This window comes from Leptinotarsa decemlineata, unplaced genomic scaffold (assembly GCF_025532065.1).
Source record: "Leptinotarsa decemlineata unplaced genomic scaffold, Ldec_3_MD MMD2_tig00078422_RagTag_RagTag, whole genome shotgun sequence".
NCBI lineage: Eukaryota > Metazoa > Arthropoda > Insecta > Coleoptera > Chrysomelidae > Leptinotarsa > Leptinotarsa decemlineata.
In genome coordinates this window covers 4185264-4205923 of record NW_027412747.1, presented here as the reverse complement: position 1 = coordinate 4205923, position 20660 = coordinate 4185264, and the positions used below count along the sequence as shown (strand labels likewise).

General features: G+C 32.3%; 1 protein-coding gene across 4 annotated transcripts in view; it reads right to left on the bottom strand.

The window, feature by feature from the left end:
• Positions 1–20660, bottom strand: part of LOC111512325 (uncharacterized) — a 107228-nt gene that overhangs the window by 42847 nt on the left and 43721 nt on the right. For all 4 annotated transcript variants that reach the window (XM_074186251.1, XM_074186253.1, XM_074186250.1 and 1 more), the window contains exon 6: positions 6540–6822. In XM_074186251.1, the coding sequence (XP_074042352.1) occupies positions 6540–6822 (283 nt within the window). The remainder of the gene's footprint in view (positions 1–6539; positions 6823–20660) is intronic.

The following is a 20660-nucleotide window of genomic DNA, read 5'->3' as shown; positions in this document are numbered from 1 at the left end:
CCATGATTACTATTTGACAGTAGCGTTGTGACATTCTCCTAATAATATCGACATTTTCGTCACTTCAGAAGTTGCAAATACCTTCAAAACGATGGAACAAAACTATTCAAACGAAGTTCTTATGAATTTGTTTATTATTTTTGGACAGTGTGACAAAATTATCAGCAGAACATGTAGAAAGTTCAATGAAATGTATCCGAATCTACCGCCAATGAACCTCAAGAAATTTATACGAATTCAGAACAATTTCAATGCATTTGGATCAACTTTAAAAGCACCAAGGAACTTGCCTCGACCCGTAACTTTCGAAGACAACCAGATTGATGTCTTAGCATATTTTCACGCATTTCCCGAGTCATCGATAAGAAGTGCTGAAGAAGATTTGGGTATAAAATATTCATCGGTTCAAAGAATCTTGCGAAGACATAAAATGCATGATTATAAATTCACCAAAATTCAAGCAATGAAGCCTCAAGATCCTCAACAGAGAGTAGAATTTTGTGAAATGTTGTTGACACGCATTCAAGAAAATCCACTTTTTTTAAATAAAATTATTTGTACTGATGAATCGAAATTTTCGAGAGAAGGGATTTTCAATAGAAAAAATCGTCATTATTGGTCCAGTGAAAATCCTCACGTCACAAAAGAAGCCGGATTTCAAGAAAAATTTAGTTTTAATGTCTTCTGCATGTTGATGGACAACAAATTGAGGTACGTGATATACGAGGAGTCATTAACATCCAGAAGCTACCTGAATATATCGAAACTGTTGGTACCAACTAGACGGAGCTCCTGCACATTGCACAAGAGAAGTGAGCGCAGAACTGGATAGACTATTTGACGATCGGTGGACGAGGCGCTTGGGACCATGGAATTGGCCAGCGAGATCACTCGATCTTAATCCATTAGATTTTTATTTGTGGGGAATGTTTAAAGAAAAAGTTTACAAAATACCCGTGCGTTCGAGAGATGAATTGTTAGAAAGGATTGCCCAAACATTTGAAGATTTGGATCCCAATGAAATCAGATCTGCCACCACGAAAGCAGTCAACACCCGCATTTTAAAGTGCTTGGAAGTGAACGGCCAGCGATTCGAACATATTTTGAAATATTCCACATGATTGTTTTACTTTTTTATAATTATTCATGTCAATATTTCCAATTTCAAGTTTCTTGGTGCTTTTTTAAAGTTTATCCAAACTTATTGAAATTGTTCTGAATTCGTATAAATTTCTTGAGGTTCATTGGCGGTAGATTCGGATACATTTCATTGAACTTTCTACATGTTCTGCTGATAATTTTGTCACACTGTCCAAAAATAATAAAAAAATTCATAAGAACTTCGTTTGAATAGTTTTGTTCCATCGTTTTGAAGGTATTTGCAACTTCTGAAGTGACGAAAATGTCGATATTATTAGGAGAATGTCACAACGCTATTGTCAAATAGTAATCATGGCCTGCTTACCAAATACCGAATGGAAATACCATTCTGAAGGGACATTTTCACAAATAAATCTTCATAAGTCCGAAACTTGACTAGTTAGGTATAGGTATGATATACATAGAAAGAAAGCAAAGTTCAGCAGCTTTCCGAATTTTCAATAATATACAGGGTGTTCCATTTAAAATAATCAAATTTCAGCAACTTTTTCAAGCAAACGAAAAAACTGTATTTTTTTACCACCCTGTATTGAAGTAACGGAGATTAGGCTGACGTGTGGGAAGTGTCCAAGTATCACCTAACTCCAAACCAAATTTCGATAATAATAATAATAATAATAATAATAATAATAATCTTTATTTGAAATAGGTAATCCTAATCTACATTCACAAAGTATAATCTTATATATAGTAATTAGCAGCTCCTTCGATAGTATTAATATATTTGTTTTGTTTTAAATTTAAACGTACACTCTAGGTATTTACATTTCGAGTTATATTTTCCATTGTTTTGCTAAAAGAAAACCATTCAAGTATAGCCAAATACCATAATAATCATATACATATGAACCAATAAGAATGCTATCCCAATATACACTTATAGCCCGAAAGAAAATACATATATTGATACCATTCACGTACAGCCAAATACCACAATAATCATATACAAACATACATATGAAACCAGTAAGTTATGCTATCCCACTACCCACTATACACTCATATCCCGTAAGGAGATACATATATTAATACTCGTATTGATACTAAAAATTATTAATCCTGATAGATATACAATACAACGATTTTACTTTTGCTGTAAATGGTTTATCATTTTTATTTTAAACTGTTGCAGAGTTTCTGATTTCTTTATATCATCTGGCAAACTGTTGTAAGCAATGAATCCCTTGAACACCAAAGTTTTAATATTGTAAGCTTTTGTTTGCCTAGTCACATGTAAGTTATGTTTACTTCTCGTATCATGCTGGTGAACTTGCGTATTTATAGTTATATATTTGTGAAAATATGATGGAAGAAGATTATGCAACATTTTGAAAATATAACTCATAGTTAAATAAATAAGTCTATTTTCTATTGACAGCCATTGTAATGTTCCCAACATCAATGATATTGGTGTATATCTGTTACATCTCAAAGTGATTCTCATTGCACGATTTTGAAGTTTTTGTAGTGATCTCATTTTATTGAGGTCAAAACCATACAATAAGGTCGGGCAATATTCGAAGTGAGGTTTGATAATTGTATTATATACGGTAATTCTTGAGCTCATACTCAAATGCTGAGATACCCTCGAAAAAAAATATAGTTTTTTGAGTATTTTTTTCTGAATATAATTGAAATGACCATTCAACGTTAAGTGGTTGTCAAGCATAAACCCTAAATATTTAAACTCTTGAACTAATTCAATTGTATTATTTTCTATTTTGATGTGAATTCCATTGATATCAAATTGTCTGTATTTAAATGGTGTGGCAATTATCATCCCCTTTGTTTTGTCTACATTCAGTTTCAATTTATTCATTTTGAGGTATTCTGTTATTCTATTTAAAGAATTATTCATCTTTTGTACGGCATTATTCAAATCTTTATCAGTTACTGATATTAACGTGTCATCTGCGAACAAGTGTATATAGTCACATTCATTGTAATGCTTTATGTCGTTTATGTATAGAAGAAACAATAGCGGACCCAAAATGCTTCCTTGTGGAACTCCATGTTGCACTTCCAATGGAGCTGACAATGAATTACCAACTTTTGTTTGTTGTTGTCTACCTGTTAAATAGTTGTTAATCCAATCAAGTACTTTTCCCCTTATGCCGTAGAGTTTCAGTTTTTTTAGGAGTATATTATGGTTAATGGTTTCAAATGCTCGCCTCAAATCCAAAAACACAACCACAGTGAACATATTTTTACTCATACTACTTTTCCATTCATTAACAGTTAACTGAATGGCTGACTCACATGAATGATTGGATCTAAAACCAGATTGATTCATAAAAAGTATACTCTTTTCATTACAATATTGCAACAGTTGTTTATAAACTACTAGCTCTAACAGTTTTTCAGCACAAGGTAAAGTGTTGATAGGGCGGAATTCACTACATTTATTTGTATTAGTCACTTTTTCAGTTGGAGTAACAGTATTAATCTTCAATTCTGTAGGAACCATACCTTTTTCTAATGATGTATTTATAAAATAACACCATACATGACCAATTACCTGAAAACTGTTTTTTATAATTTTACTATACATTTCATCAATAGGTGAACCTTTATTAGCATCAATTTCCGATATTACTATTTTCAGCTGTTTTAGGTCTATTAGTTCGAAGGCACTAAAGCTATCTTCATAATTTTCAATATAGCAAACTAACTCACACTCTTCAATACTTTAGATAATATCGTTGATACTACTTAGAAAGTATTTATTAAAACAATCTGCTATGTCATTACTGTCTTTTATCAATATATTTCGTCCATTCCGTTCAAAGTATACACCATTAAAATAGTAATTGTGGTTTTTTTTCGGGTTTATTAAGTTTTTCAACGTTTTCCACATTAAACGTGGATTATGTACATTTCTATCAATTTGGTTGAAGTAAAAGTGATCTTTCTTTTTTTTTTAATGATATTTACAACAGCATTTCATTTAAGCTTAAAATTTTCCCAATTCACATCACTTGAATTCAGTTTAAAACACTTATATGCCATGTCTCTATCTCTACTTAGTTTTCTGACTTCGTTGTCGTACCAGGGTAATTCATTTTCATAATGAGTAATTGTTTTTAAGGGAGCAATCTCATTTACAACTTGGTTGAAGTGTTCTTTTATATTAATGAAAATATCATCTATATTGGTACTATTTAGCAGAAAAGTGCAGTTAATCAAGTTTAAATTGATATCATCGAGATTTTTATCAGTTAATCGTCTTACAATTTTCATACATTTGTTGCTAAAATTAATTTTTTCAGAATAGAAACATTTGATTGATATTACAGCATGATCAGTAATTTTTGGTTCGTCTAGTACACTCACTTGACTATTTTCGAAATTCGTTAGTACATAATCAATTAGTGTTTTACTTGTATTCGTCACTCTGGTGAACGTTTTTACCTCTTGAGTTATGCCGTATGTATTAAATATATCCTTGATTTTGTTTGTATCATAGTACTTCTTTTGTATCATAGTACTTCTTAACTAAAAGATATGGGCATTTTTAGAAGTCATGATTTTCGAAGAAAAAAATTGAAATTAATTTTTATTTCGAAAACGGTAACAGATAGGTATAGGGAAATATCAAGAAAAGTTGTCGGGGAATTGTTGGAGATTCCAAAAATGATATTATATACAGAGTGTTCCATTTGAAAAATCAAAGTTGCTACTGCTTTCCAATAGAAGCGGCAACACCGCATTGTCGAAAATATTTTAGTTGGCTAGAGAATGTCCGAATATGCCCTCCATTGAATTTTCAAAGTGATCCGTTGTCTGGTTCACCAGAAACGTCTAATGTGCCATCCACCGTGAATCAGCCTGTATACATCGTTTTGTTAGAGATACATAAAAACATAAACAAATTCAAAAAACACTCCGATATTCATCAGTACAACACAAAATCTGCAGAGATGTTGAATCCCCAACGGCATAGTATATCTGTTAGCAATAAAAATTCTCTGAACCTGAATTTGTATAATACTCTCGATAAATCAGTGACATCATTGGAATTTAACAAATTCAAAGCCGTCATCAAAAAGTTTCTCCTCGAGAAATGTTTATACAATATAATGGAATATTTGAACCAAGAGAGTTCATTAAAAAACCCATAACATATATTTTTTTTAGCATCAAATGATTATTTGGTCAGCCAATAATTATTTTCAAATAATAATTTTATTGTGTATTATATGTATTCCTTTTATGTGTATAACATTTTATTTTTATTGCAATGTTTCTCTTTATGTACTGTGACCTGCCATAAATGTATTTATAAGTAACATGGTTAAATAAAACTCTATCTCTATCTCTATAATAAAAATGTGGTAAACTTCCAAAGAAAGAAAGAAAGAAAGAAAGAAATTTATTCATTCATGGACCAACTACATGGTATCGAACATGTCAACTTATACTCATAAATATGTAAACAAACAAACATGTAAATATACATTCAATACATATAAACATAGAACCATAAAATACAGATATATATATATATATATATATATATATATATATATATATATATATATATATATATATATACACATATGTATAAATAAAAATGTAAAAACGTATAGATTTACAAGTGTAAAAATGTAAGATTAAAATATAAAAGAATAAGATTATTTACACACAGATATCCACAAAAGCTCAATCAGCGAAATACTCTTGTAATGTATAATAAGATTTAGCCAATAAGAAATCTTTCAGTGTTTTTTTTAATTCGATAGTATTACTGGCCTTCATTAGATTAGGGAGTTTATTATATATTTTTACCCCAGCATAAGTTGGCGATTTTTCAAATGCGGATGTTCTGTGAGTCATTGTTATTAAATTTGAAGCATTTCTAGTGCAATATTGATGGTGGTAATTGTTTTTTATTAGCTCATTTTCATGCTTTTTAATGTGTAAGCAACTTTTATAAATATAAATGCAGCAAACTGTCACAATCTTTTTACTCTTAAAAATTTCCCTGCAAGAATCACGTGGCTTCATGTTGAACATCATTCTAACAATTCGTTTTTGAGTAACAAATATCCTATTTATTTCTGTAGCATTTCCCAAAGGAAAGAATAAAGCAATTAAGTTCAAAGTTACAAAGATATGTAGATCATGCATAGGTATAAGTTAGTTTCAGAAACAAATTGAAAGAAAAAAGCTTTCCCAATACAAATACTTTCACATAAACATTGAATTAAACAAAAGAAAAAATAATTTTGAAACTACTACTTTCATGTGAACATTGAATTAAGTCGAATCAATTAATTTTTCAATGACTATGTCTATCTAAGGACTTTAATCAATCCCCGAAAGTGAATATCTATTATCCAACATTTTATTTAGAAAAGAGTTTCAGTGCAACCTACCGTCCCATCCGCGGCAGAACCATTTTGCATTCGTGCAGCTTATTCTTGTTTATATATTCAACCCAACTTTGGTAGGTCCGACCAGTATCATCAATGAAAATTCTGCAGGGATTGTCGCTATCACGACATTTCCTCAAAACAAAAATAGGGACAGGCATAAGATCAGTATTGGGGTTGTAATCAGGATACTTTTTCGCCCTGGAAAGTTTTTCCTTTGGAAGCGGTTCTGTGCAATTGTAAATGAAGGATATTTCCACTCTGTCGAGGTATTTGGCGATTTCATCTGTGAATTAAACATATGTTACCACTATTGGACCAAGTTTTGTGTATTACTGGAATTTATGTCAGTCTGATTTTATAATTTTGAAAGGTCACGAGGTTTATCGGGCCTACAATGCAGATGTAAAAAGTTTCCCCTCCTCGTTCGAACGGGACAAGATACCAAGGTCTGATAAAATTCAGATTAAATTTTTTCATTTTTAGTAAATTGTAATGAAGACAATAGTGTTGCATCACAGAACGTTACCTTATTATAGAAAGGGGGTTTTGTGATTCCTCGTTTGATAGGTATTTCTATTCTCTATCAAATGATAAATATATGAAAATGTCCACCATTACTTCCTGATAATAAGTTTTTTTTATAAATTCATTTCTTGCATTATGGAATTGAATTGGGCTGATAGTCACCTCTTTTTCTATTAATGAGCTCTGGAATGGAATGCGGTTATGTATATTGAATTTCACGAATCCCCACATAAAATATAAGGGATTCATATCAGTTTATCTAGTGGGCCATTCTTCAAGACATCTGCCTATCCATTATTTCAAACCAGTCTATATTCTGACTGAAACCTAACAATATTTGGGTAATCGATTGGGTTTGTCACTTATCCAAACCAGTAGAAATAGAGATGTGGTATCTTAGAATTGTCCAATAGATCACCTAAAGTTTACAATATGCAACCGCTGTCTAGAGCTCATTAAGAAGAAGAATATATTTATTGAAATAGGTAATCCTAATACACAATATTATATAAAACATATTACTAACATAGAAATTGAAAATAATTATAAAAGAAAACTTGAAATGTAGATATACTTCAAAATTGAAAATAAAAATTTTTAATTTGGAAAATAACGACATATGCTATTAAAAATACATTGCAATATAGATGCAGCTCCAATACAATGATAAAAAGCAGAAAACGACATACAAATACTATATTTATTAATATTATCTTACCAAGTATTATTCTATCTAGCATTATGGATGGATTTCAATAACTGTTTTTTAAAAATACTTAATGATGGACTAGATTTAATTTCATTTGGTAATTTATTGTATGCATCAAACCCTTTGAAAAATAAAGAATTCATGGCACTTCTCCTATTTGTTCTGCATAAATGCAAATAAGTATGATTTCTTGTGGCATATTTGTGCACTTCTGAATTTAGACTGACAAATTTAGAAAAATATGAAGGTGATAAGTCATTCAGAATTTTATATATAAATGTCATAGTTAATACAGCCTTAAAGAAACTGGTAGCCACCGCAAAGTTTGTAACATGATTCCGATTTCAGTGCTTTTTGTAATTGAGATGTTTGATTTAGATCAGGGATTGCCAACTTCTTTTGCGAGCGCTTTTGACAGTTGGTAGTACCATTTTTGGGGTTTTACTTTTTAAGGTGGTGTAGAGCTGTAAAAGTAAGTTAATGGGTTTGAACGCTACTTGATAGTTGTATTTGGAGAGAATATTTCTTATATTTTCTGATAAATTTGGTACATAAGGAATTGTAACGTATTGTTTCATTTCTGGAGTATTTTGTGGGTATCTTGTTTGGTTATAATATTTATGAATTCTTGTTTTTATTATTTTGTTTATGAACTGAAGGGGATAATTATTATCAAGGAGGGTTTTTCTTACTTTATTTAGAGCTTCTTCTCTTAACGATGGACTACTAAGGTGTATTGCTCTATCAGCCATACCACTTACAACGGTTTTTTAATGTGTTATAGGGTGATTTGAATTATAGTTTAGGTAAAGTTCTGACCACGTCGGTTTAGTGTACCATTTGGTTATAATTTTGTTTTTTTCTTTAATTAAATGAAAGAAAATGAATCTTTAACATAGTAGCTATTTTTGTTGATAATATTGGATATGCTGTTCCCTAAAAATTTTGAAAGATTATAAAATGGGGATTGAATGCTGGATACAATGGGTCTTAAGGGTATATTGGTTTTGTGTACATTGGGTAGGCCATATATTTTGGGTGCGATAACATTTTGGATTAGTAATTTTTTTTTAATTGATTTGAAATGTATTGTTTTGATTTCCATTTTTTAATGAGTTTATTGTTTGTAAGTTGGTATTTATTGGTCGGATCATTTTTTATTTTCTGATATGTTTTTTGTCATTGAGTTATAGTTCCATTTTATTCATATTCTGTGGTGTCCATGATAACAGTTTTATTACTTTTGTCAGATTTAGTAATTATAACTTGAGGGTTGTTTTTGATGAATCTTTTTGTTTTGATTGAATTATTATTTGTTTTGAGTTGAGATTTTTTATTGTTGGGAAAGAAAGTTTTTGGCTTTCTACTACTCCATCTTGATACAAAAAAAAGATGAGGGAATCTTCCAAAGAAAGGAAGGAAGTAATCAATTTGAAAATAAGTAACTCTATACATGGATGTGTAGATCATGCAAAGAAGTAACTGCCAGACACAAACTGAAAGAAAGTCCTCCTGTGTGTATTTTCTATAATTTTATCCAATTTTGTTCTGAAGAGCCTTAGGGCAAGTGTCTTTAAGGCGAAACATCGATGTATACCAGTGAGGGTGACAGTGTTCCATGTAAGTGCAATCTGTTAAAGTAGAACTCATGTGAATGATATCTTATTTTTATTCCACAACGAATGTTTAAAATACAAACTGAGTAGAGAAAAGTATCCTCTGAATAATTCAGTGTTCATATAGAAGTATTTGTTCTGAAAGAATTTTTTTCTTTCGTGTAATTCAATGTTTATATGAAATTAGCTGTTTCAGGAGGACTTTCTTTCAGTTTGTGTCTGAAAGTTACTTCTTTGCATGATCTACACATCCATGTATAGAGTTACTTATTTTCAAATTGATTACTTCCTTCCTTTCTTTGTAATATTCCCTTATCCTTTTTTTGTATCAAGATGGAGTTTTAGGCTTTCGCCCAAAACGTTTTTTCCCAAAAATTAATCACTCCTAAAAATATAACCCCTTCAATTTTTATTGTTCTTATTGTTCTTCAATTTATTTTTATGTTTGTTAATGGCATTGACAATTTGTAATCTCATTTCGTTATTGGTGTCTTGTTCATTATTAATTAATATTGCCTCTATACTGGCTATATATTCAGTGGAAGGAGTTTGGCTTTCTGAAATTATTGCAGTGGAATATTTTTCTATGTCTTTGGGGATATTGGTGTTGGAGAGGTTTGTAAGTCATAAGGATGTGTCCATCTGTTGATGTTGGGGACTTCTGTTTGTTTGGAGGTTGTGAATTTTTTTAATGTATTTTTGTTTTATGTTTAGAAAATATTTTTCATTTTTCTTGTGTTCTAGTTTAAAAAATTCTTCAAGTATATCGTTTGGCAATTTATTTTCTAACTTTTCTCTTTGAATAGAAATATCTTTGTTCAAGTTACTGATGTACAAAGTTGTTTCACGCCACCGCCATTAACAAGTGAAATAAAAATCAAGACAACAAGATCACTATGACAGAAAAAAAAAATGTCAAAAATTATTTTATTTCAACAATGCAGTCTAGCTCAAATATAAGAAACTAAATTGAAAAAGTCCTCGACCTAGGACAAAACGTCTTTATATACATCAAAAAGGAAAAACTTTCATTCAACAAGAATCCAAACCCCAAGACACCCACATATACACACACAATATACATATACACACACATACACATATAGGGTACAAATAATGGTAAAATACTCAAACACATATAAATTTGATTAAAGATATCATACAATAAAAAATACCAAAAAAGTTTAAAATATTCAAATGCAGTGAACCATACTTTGTTTAATAAAAAATACAGTTGATAAAATAAATTAGAGAAAGCGTTCCTCATAGAACTCTTCTAAACTATAATAGGGTCTACCACATAATAAGTCTTTTACTGATTTTCGAAATACACAGCTATCCTCTAAAATTTGTATATGGTCAGGTAGATGATTAAACATGTTGAGACCATTATAATATATAGAGTCTTTGACTAGAATAGAGGCTGGTATGGGTAATCTTAGGTCGATAGATTGACGAAGGGCATAATAATTGGAGTAACCGCTAAATATCAATTTATGTTTGTTAATTAAACATACTGTTTCTAAAATAAAGATTCCAAAAACTGTCAAGATTTTATGTAATTCAAATAGGGGTTTGCAGGAGTCTCGACTTTTGGCATTACACATGAATCTTATGTCCCTTTTCTGAATAATGAACACCGTCTGCATGTGAGTTTTGGAACACTCTTTAATTTTAATATAGCATTTTATAAAAAGTATAAGAGAATCCTACTGATTCTCTTATACTTAGCATTAAACCTTAACTTTACTAGTTGAAACATTAAAAATTAGGTCGTAATAATATACAATTTGTATTTGTATATAAAAATTTTAATTTTGTGTTTTTGTTAAAAAATATCTAATACTTTTCAAAGTCGTTCAGGCGTTCAGGATTTCCAACTGATGGCCACGGGCCGCAAGCGGCCCGTCAATTGAACATCCCTGATTTAGATTAAACAAGAAAATAATAGAAGCACAGTAATCAAAATGTGGTTGGATTATCGCATTGTCTACAGTCATTTTAGACTGAGTTGATAAATTACCAGATATTCTTGCAAAGAAATATAGTTTTTTAGATATTTTTTTACATATATAATCAGATATTTGATACATGACACAATTTCAATGTTTTCATTATCGATTTGTAGATTTATTTCATTTAAATCAAGGTTGTTCCATTTATATTTTGTTGTAATAATCATTCCTATAGTTTTCATTTTATTCAGTTTCAATTTATTTTCCATGAAGTACTCATTTACATCCTTTAATGCGACATTCATTTTATCGATAGCTTTATCTAAGCTTGTATCGTAGCATGCCAATAGTGTATCATCCGCAAATAAATTTACAAAATCAACATTAAGTGTAAGATAAAAAGCAGAGGTCCTAAAAAGCTACCCTGAGGCACACCTATATGTATATCCAATTCCTATGAGGATATTATCTTGAACTCTGACTTTTATATATATATATTACAATGCAGGTTTTCACGGATGGTAGAATATGATGTGTTGTTTTTCCGGGTGTTCATCCGTTGTGTACTATTCGATAGTCGACGTTTCGCCATCATCTCAGATGGCATTATCAAGACGAGTTACTGCTTCGCTTCGAGAGGTGTAACTGATGAACAACGGATGAACACCCGGAAAAACAACACATCATATTTGGGAACAAAAATAAGTCGCTTAGGGCTAGACCTGGTGAGTAAGGTGGATGGTCAAGCAGTTCAAATCGGAATTCGTGGGTTTTCGCCATGACAACCGCTGAGGTGTGAGACGATGAGTTGTCTTGGTAAAACAAAATTTTTGTTCTGCAAATGTGTCCGTTTTTTCCGTAAGTCCTGTCTTCATGCCAGTTACATCTGTGAGTAAGTGCACACGTGCAACGCCGGAGTCCCGACAGAAACTGAAGTTTTGGTAGTTTTTTACTAATTTCCCATCAAAACAACAGTGAAAGTACCACAATTAATCTTGTGAAGATGAAAATCAGTTTTTAGATCTGAGTTGGTGATAATTTAATAATATCTGGATTCGATTCAGTTGGGACTAAACCATGAAGTTCCTGAAGAAATTAGCCACATCTGGGAAGACAAGTGGATGAAACACAGAAGAAAAACAAACAGAAATTGCATACATTTCTGTTTGTTTTTCTTCTGTGTTTGTATTATTATTACCTGGTGTAGATATTGGTGTGAGTTTTTGTAGGTCTCACTTTTTTGTCTAATAAAAAGTGTCTAATAAAAATATAGTAATCAGTACTATATTTCTTCAGCATTTTTGTTGGTTCCATTCATTGACCAAATGATCGATCCATGTTATCAGCAAACGTAAGCCTTCCATTTCACAAATATTCTCTGTTTTCTTATTAAACTATTTACTCACTGTTTTCAGCTTATTTAACTGGTTGTGATGTTAAATTTGAAAATTTCTGTGAATTTTACACTAATCAAAATCGAACAAAACTTGGACCTTCCGTTGCTATATACGAATATGAATAGAATATTTCAATGTTCGTATGTCTCTGGTAGGATGTTAATTATCCACTTGTCTTCTAATTTCTTCAGGAACTTCATGGTTTAGTCCCAACTGAATCGAATTAAGACATTATTGAATTATCACCAACTCAGATCTAAAAACTGATTTTCATCTTCACAAGACTTTTGAATGTTGTAGAAAGAAGGAATGCCCAAATGTCGTCTGTGTACAGTGTTTGAGTATATTTCACCAAAGCTGTATGTAAAAAAGAAACAACACACTGACAGTTTGAAGGGTGCCTAGAAGATGACAGTACTACCAACTGTCGACAGCGCTCGCAGATAATTTATAGAAGATATAAAGCTTCAAATCCTTTTTGTAGAATTTAATATTGAAATATATATATATATATATATATATATATATATGATGTGTTGTTCTTCCGGGTGTTCATCCGTTGTGTACTATTCGATAGTCGACCATCGAATAGTACACAACGGATGAACACCCGGAAGAACAACACATCATATTCTACCATATATATATATATATATATATATATATATATATATATATATATATATATATATAAATATATATATATATATATATATATATATATATATACATTATATAGTTATGGTGTTTCTTATATAATTAAAAATGATTATTGAATAAGGAAATTAGTTAGCTCCCTAACTATTTTATTAAAGGGGAGCTGTTGGAAGATAGGTTGCACTACATCGTTTACTTGAACTATACATTCATGATGAACGGTTGCAGACATTATGTATAAGGTAGGGACTTAAGATTCATCACAAAAGGATATGTTAACTATACATCAGAGATATTAAGGAATAAATCGTGACTGATGTTTGAAAATCCGTTGTATCAGTGCTTTTCGATGCCAGAGAATACTTTGATTTACTACCAAAAGACGATTCATATTTGACGAAAATGCATGCATCACTATCGCATTACTGAACGAATGAATTCTTTGCAGAGGTGAAATAGGAAATAGTGTTATAACTGGGTAAGCTGATACTTCAACTGAGATGGAGGACCAAACATAACGGGATTCACGTCGGCTGAACGCCGACGCGAATCTCTTGTCACATAATGTAATCTTGGTCAGTACTTCTGCAACTTCAGTGAGGCGTGGCTAGGATAAGTTGCTCAGAAACTCAAGACCGGGAGCTTACCTCTGACCGGTTCTAATCGTCTTCATTTTCATCAGGTTGAAAATTTTTCCCTTGTCCTTTCAACTGAGGTTCGCCAGGAGGACGAAAGGTTCAATGAATGAATCTTCAATGAATCACCGAATATTGAGATAGCCACCAAAGCAGTTTTTACAATTAGAACGATACACACCAGAGTCAAAAATGAACCCCTCCCTCACTTCTCGAACGAATGTGGTATATAGTATTCTATGTCAATCGTGTAACACAAACTATGTTGGTCAAACGTCAAGAATTTTGATTCCACTAAGATCTTAGCTAGTGAAACACGTTCAACAAAAATGCCCTTTCTTGAAATGGCTTTCGTCGCTGAAAATAAAAACTGCATTAAAACAAAAACAATAATTATCTCAGTGAGATATATTCCCACCTTTTGACGTTGGATAAAAATCCATATAACAATGTTTCAATGAGCCTATATATATATATATATATATATATATATATATATATATAGGCTGCTATCCCAAATAACTCCAAGGAATTGTTCGTAACTAGTCAGCAAAGACTACCTCTCTCTCTCTCTCTATATATATATATATATATATATATATATATATATATATATATATATATATATATATATATATATATTTTGAAATTATATTTATCGTTGGTTTTCAGGTTATATATGCTAATTACTCATAATCTAAAAATGGATAGAAAATTGAAATGCCTTTCAAACAAGATATCACAAATTATATTTCTATATGAAAAAATGTTGGTAATGCTATCTCGGCGACGAGTGATGTAACACTGGTATTTCTTATCAAAAACTAGTGAAAATGATGTTTTTTCTCGTCCCATTCAAAAGTTTAGAGAGGGAACTTTTTACGTTCACACTATTTGCAGTCTCCCATGTACATGCAATCAAACATATACTGGTAAAACCACAAGACCTTCCAAAATTAGAAAATCCGAACACCGGAATAAAATAAAAAACCGAGATATAAGAAAATTCAAATTAGCAGAGCATATTTTGACAAGGTGCACACATCATGAATTAGGACAAAAAACACTAGAAGAAAAACAGGTAAACATTGCAAAGACCGCAATCAATGAGGATAAAATAATTATTCCTTTTAACACTATTGGTGAGCGCTGGAAGAGTCGGATTTGGAGGTGGCAAGGATAAAGCAGTCATCAGGAGTAGCACTTCACAAGCCATGGATAGGTAGGGTCGGAAGCCCGCAGTAAGTGAGGGACCTGTAATATGAGCATAGAATAAAGTCGTTAGCGGGGCCAGCATTCTACCACAAAGTAAGTGCCCAGGAGCCCGTAATAAAGTAGTCGGCGAGTGGTACTTGAAGATTGGTGGGGACGGGGGCCCGGCTGGCTAAAGCCACCCCGATCATATGACCAGTCCGACCCTGAGTACAGGAATATAATGAAGAAAAACATTAACAGAAATAATAAAGATACAATGAAGAAACTATTTTCATTAAAAATGAAAATACAAAGACCACTCAAACGAAAATCATACCTTGAATATGGCATCTCAGTATTTTCTTTCTGTACCCTACAAATTCTGCAGAAACAAATGATGTTATTACATAGTGTGTTCGAAGAAATCATCCAGAGTGGATAACACACCATTTATTTTAGTAAATACTAAGAGGGCGTAAAAATACTCAGAGGAATTCAAATACTCTCAAAAAAACCAGAGGTTACTATCCGAGGCTGTTCAGAGAGGGCATAGAAATACATAATCATAGAAATAATTTCAACCGTAAGAAAGTGAGCTTGAAAATTAACAAGACAAAGATTGTCCAACTAATTGAAAAAGAGTCGGACCTATCAGTTACAAAAGTAATCCTGTTATAAGTACAAAGGCACCAGGACCATTTTCAGTTTGCGTATCTCATCAGGGTAGATCACTTCGTCTTTGATCATGTCCGCTGCAGTAGCAGACGTAAAGTCAGCTATAGAAACCTGCACCATGATCAATAGTAATTATCTTAGACATGAGCCGGGCATTCAACACTGCTGATCATGACTTATTGGAAAACAAATTATTTCAAATCGAATAGATTCGTGTCTAAAATATATAATACCATATCTTTAATAAAGAAGTAATCATCGTAAATCCTTAGTTCATACAAGGTTCGACTTTTGAAGATTGCCTTTCTCAAGGCTGCAATAGCTGGTTGACAGAAAAAAAAACATTTCAAAAACAGATTTAAACAGTCGAGATCAAAGGTGTGAGGTCTGACCTAATCAAACAAAAAATTACAGGATGACATTTGAAAGATAACAAATATGCAGATGACACCGATATACTAATAACAAGAAAGTCTGAACAAGAACTCAAAAAAGCTACTACTCAATACAGAAGATTCTGAACGAAGAATTAAAAAAAAACCAACATATCAAAATAATATATTCATTTGAGAACTTGTAATTTGGTATTCATGTATAAATGTATTGTAATATATGTGTGAATCATCTATAGGATTGATAGAAGGCCCAATCTATGAATATCAAAGGTAAAAGAGGTTCCCAAGTCAGTTGCAAACCAGAGCTCAAAAACAAAGCATTCATTATCTAACATTAGACAAACATCCGCCATAGGTCTCACTACATGGATGGCATTTTCGTAAGTGGAGATTTCGTCGTCGCTACTTAGGCTTGTCATTCAAGAACCTTTTGAGTGCAGCAATGCATTGATTGTTCTGCCTAGCACCACTGATGAGACTTATAGTGGGTCGAAACAGCACTGTCTGGTATTAGATCACAAATGCCTTGTTTTTGGGCACTAGTTGCAACCATCTTATAATACATTGAAATTCGCTTCCGAACACTTCCAATATCTGAGCATTACGAATTAAACTAATAAGGCGACATATATTTGAGTATCAGTCTAAAGTTGAGATAGTTGTGAAAAAAATGTGCAATCCGCCATTTTATAGCTGCGGCCATCTTGGATTAACAATGATACAGAATTTATTCAATTGTATTGTATCAAAACTAAATATGTGAACCAAATATTAGATCGATATGTCAACAGAAAAGGGGTCAAACTTCAATTACCAAAGAACACCGCACCATTCTTATGGAAAATGGATCCCGGTGAAATTAAATAAATTTTTGATATGATGTAGTTCAGCCAAACTGATCAAAATTTCCATAGGCCCAACTCAATCCTATGGCTAGTTCTCGAGATACAGGGTGTCAAAGTTGGTACGTGGCCATTTCTTTAGAGTAATATTGCTTTCAGGAAAACATTCTAAATAAAAATATTTTGTGCAACGAATATTGCTTGCATATAAAGCAACTCTTTCAGACTGGTTTTTGATAAAAAATATTGTCTTATACAGGGTGAGTGCAGCATTATTCAAAATGAAATTCCAAATCAACCCTATGAAGTAAATATGTGACTTAAACAAGTAACACACTGATATGCTCATCGTTCAAGTATCTGTGCTTTGGGGTTAAGCTATATAATAAGCTTAGTGAGTACAATAAATCTCAAATATCAATGTCTTTAAAAGGCGACTCAAGATTTTTCTATTCCAAAAAGCTTACTACTCTGTGGATGAGTTTCTCTTTGAATCCTAATTTGATTGTGGCTTATTAACTTTTTCATGTATGTTTTTTGTTTTATATTGACTTTTTTCTGTTTGTTTGACCTGTTGAATCAGCCAGTATTTTATGATGATGTTACGTTTTTTTTGTCTTTTTTTTTTTTTTGTGAAGGAAAACTGATTCAATAAATGATTGATTGATTGATATCTCAAAATTGTTTCAATTCAAAATTTTGTACAAGGTGAGTCAAGAAGTAACAGTTTTTCTGATGTATTGATGTATTCTGATGTATTGATTGTATATTTTTTTATACTTTCAGCTTTAGGAAAACTTGACCACGAACCATTCAACACACATCTTGAACTAAATTGGGTTACAGTATGAGACAAACACTAGGTGATGACAAAAATTCCGAAAAGGAGATTTTTTTATAACTCATCCTGTAATTGATTTGCTGAATTTTTCATATATGATGAAGTTCGAGTCAAGCTGATCAAGTGTCCATGGGTCCAACCTTGAAAAATGGATAATTGTTTCTCTACAAGGTGTTGAAGATTTACAGATAAGATTAACATATTCCACCCAGCTTATACTCATATTTTTATTTTCAGTTCTCACTTCAGGAGTTTGGTAAAGGATGTTCATTATATACAAGGTGAATAATTTTCAACGACCGATGTTGAAATAAGTTGTATCAGAGAGGTTTTTCAAAGAATATTGAAAATTGTGAGCTCCAGACTTACAAGTACAATAATACCCTTGAATTTTTTCATTGTCATCATCTTCTTCTGCCTTGTCGATTTCATTAATTCGGGCGATGAAACCCATAATTGACACTTTGTAGAATTAAGAAATCGCGAGAAACTCCTAACCCTTATTAGCACAGGTTCTGAAATTCTGTCTACGTTTGTTAACATTTCAAATTGAAATTCTCCCTCATCTTCCTGCCTTTGGAGTTTATTCTGAATGCAAGATGGAGCTAAACGAATTTGACAAACACCTACCGAAAGTTGCCTCAGATAATCTAATGTTAAAATGGGAAAACTCTGTCACTTGTTGAGAATTCAAACAGGCCTACTTTGGAACACTCCTGGTGTTCTCAATTTCCACCAACGCTCGAAGAACGTTAGGTTCTCTCGCTTTTTCCAATAATTTACGTGACAGCGCGGCAACAGCTCCTTCCATGTAAATTGGCGGGTGATATCTATTAATTATAGACCCTGCAATTCTGTAAAAATCTCCAAGATGTGGAAGATGAGTAATCTGCATGGTCTGTTGGTAGAATTTGAATATAGATTTCAGGTGGCCGTTTCTCACTTCTACAACCTATCTTGATTTTGTGACTAGACGAGAATGGTTAGCATCCCCCGTTGAAAGTTGATGTTGCACTCGTTGAAGACCCACTGTCATTTTCCATTGAATACCCAAATGATCCAGCAATTCTGTTGCATCTCGGTAACCCCTATCAACCAAAATAATATCACCCTCCTGGAACCATGTCCTCATTCTGTCAGCACCTCTTTCAAACTCATTCACAAGTGTTGCAGCATCGTTGTTTCCGTTATCGGAAAAATATGGTACCCGAACATCATGCCACCAGGCCATTTGGTACCACAATGAGAATTGGTTTTAGTAAGTGTCGTCCTTTGTGGATGCAAAACGACTGTCGAAGTGAACGAAAATTCCTGTTCTTTAGAATGAAGCAGTAGGTACCATCAATGCATGCAATGACTCTGGGAATATTCGGTTCTGGGTTATACAGCACGTTAGCGCAAACTCAGTAATATGTCTATCAATGTAATTTTGTCTTGTAAATGCATCAAGTTCAATGTTTGAGGGAAGAAATCGTTGCTTTAAGGATTTTCTCACAATAGAAACAACCAAACTTGTTGCCTGTCTAATCGGATATTGAAACATAACTTTCACTGATTCAGAGTGACTATATCGCAGAAGGAGAACATTTCTCGGAATTGCTGTATTCACAGGCGAAAAAGATTGGAATTCATGATCTGGAAAACTATTATCGTCTTTTAACCATTGGTAACATTAGGAAGTCCTTGTAAGAATATTTGCAGTTGTGGACCTTTTACGACGTAAGGCCTTTTGATAAAACGTAATCCAAGTGTAAGAGGCTGTAAGATGAATTCACGATCGTTCAAATGATGTCTACATGACGTGATACCCTCGGGAATGTAGATGTCTCTTGAAAAAAACACATTTTATTTGCATTTGGTACTCATTTGGATAATATTTGCAGCAGCATTACATGTTCCATTACGAGTTTGTGTCAAAACATTGAGTTTCAAACATGTTAGATCTTGTTTATTGCAATAAGTTCATTCTGAATAGATCGATCACAAGTGAAGCATAATCTGGTTGAAAAAATTACCTCAGCTGGCGGTCTTTCGAGTTGATCTCGTCTCCGAATAGGCACTTCACTTTTGAAAGCATTCTCATCTTCACCTATTCGAACCATGTGCTGTGGAGTTAACCTTCTATCGCAAACAGAACTAAGATACAATGTTTCTGAAAGCCATTGAGTTCACAGATCCGATAACGATACAGTATTCAATTTAAATGTCGTTCGAATGCAGTTAATGAATGAATACACTTCTCAATATCTGTCAACTTGACAATAAAATTTTTGAATAAAATTTCATATCCAAAGTCAACTTCTGATTTGTCTTTTTGTAATGACCCATATTGACCAAATGAAACTCTTTTATCATATCTGAAATAGTAATAAAGGGCGTAGTGACATTCAGCAACTAGCCGAAAAAACCTCTATAACATGGAGGTTATACACATTTTGAGAATCATATAAGTAATTCAGAAATCGAAGTTTTCTTAGTAGTCATAGATTCAAATGGATCACTTGCAATTCCAACACTGAAAAAAGAGTGTCAGAAGTTTTTAACGTATTATTGGTTTTCCCTATTATTACTATTTTATGAGTATTTCCACGGACGTTGCTAATATTATTATCAATAATAATAAATCGCCCTCCTAAACACTCATATAACTTTTGCTGGATTTTTCTCTTTTCAGCTGTAG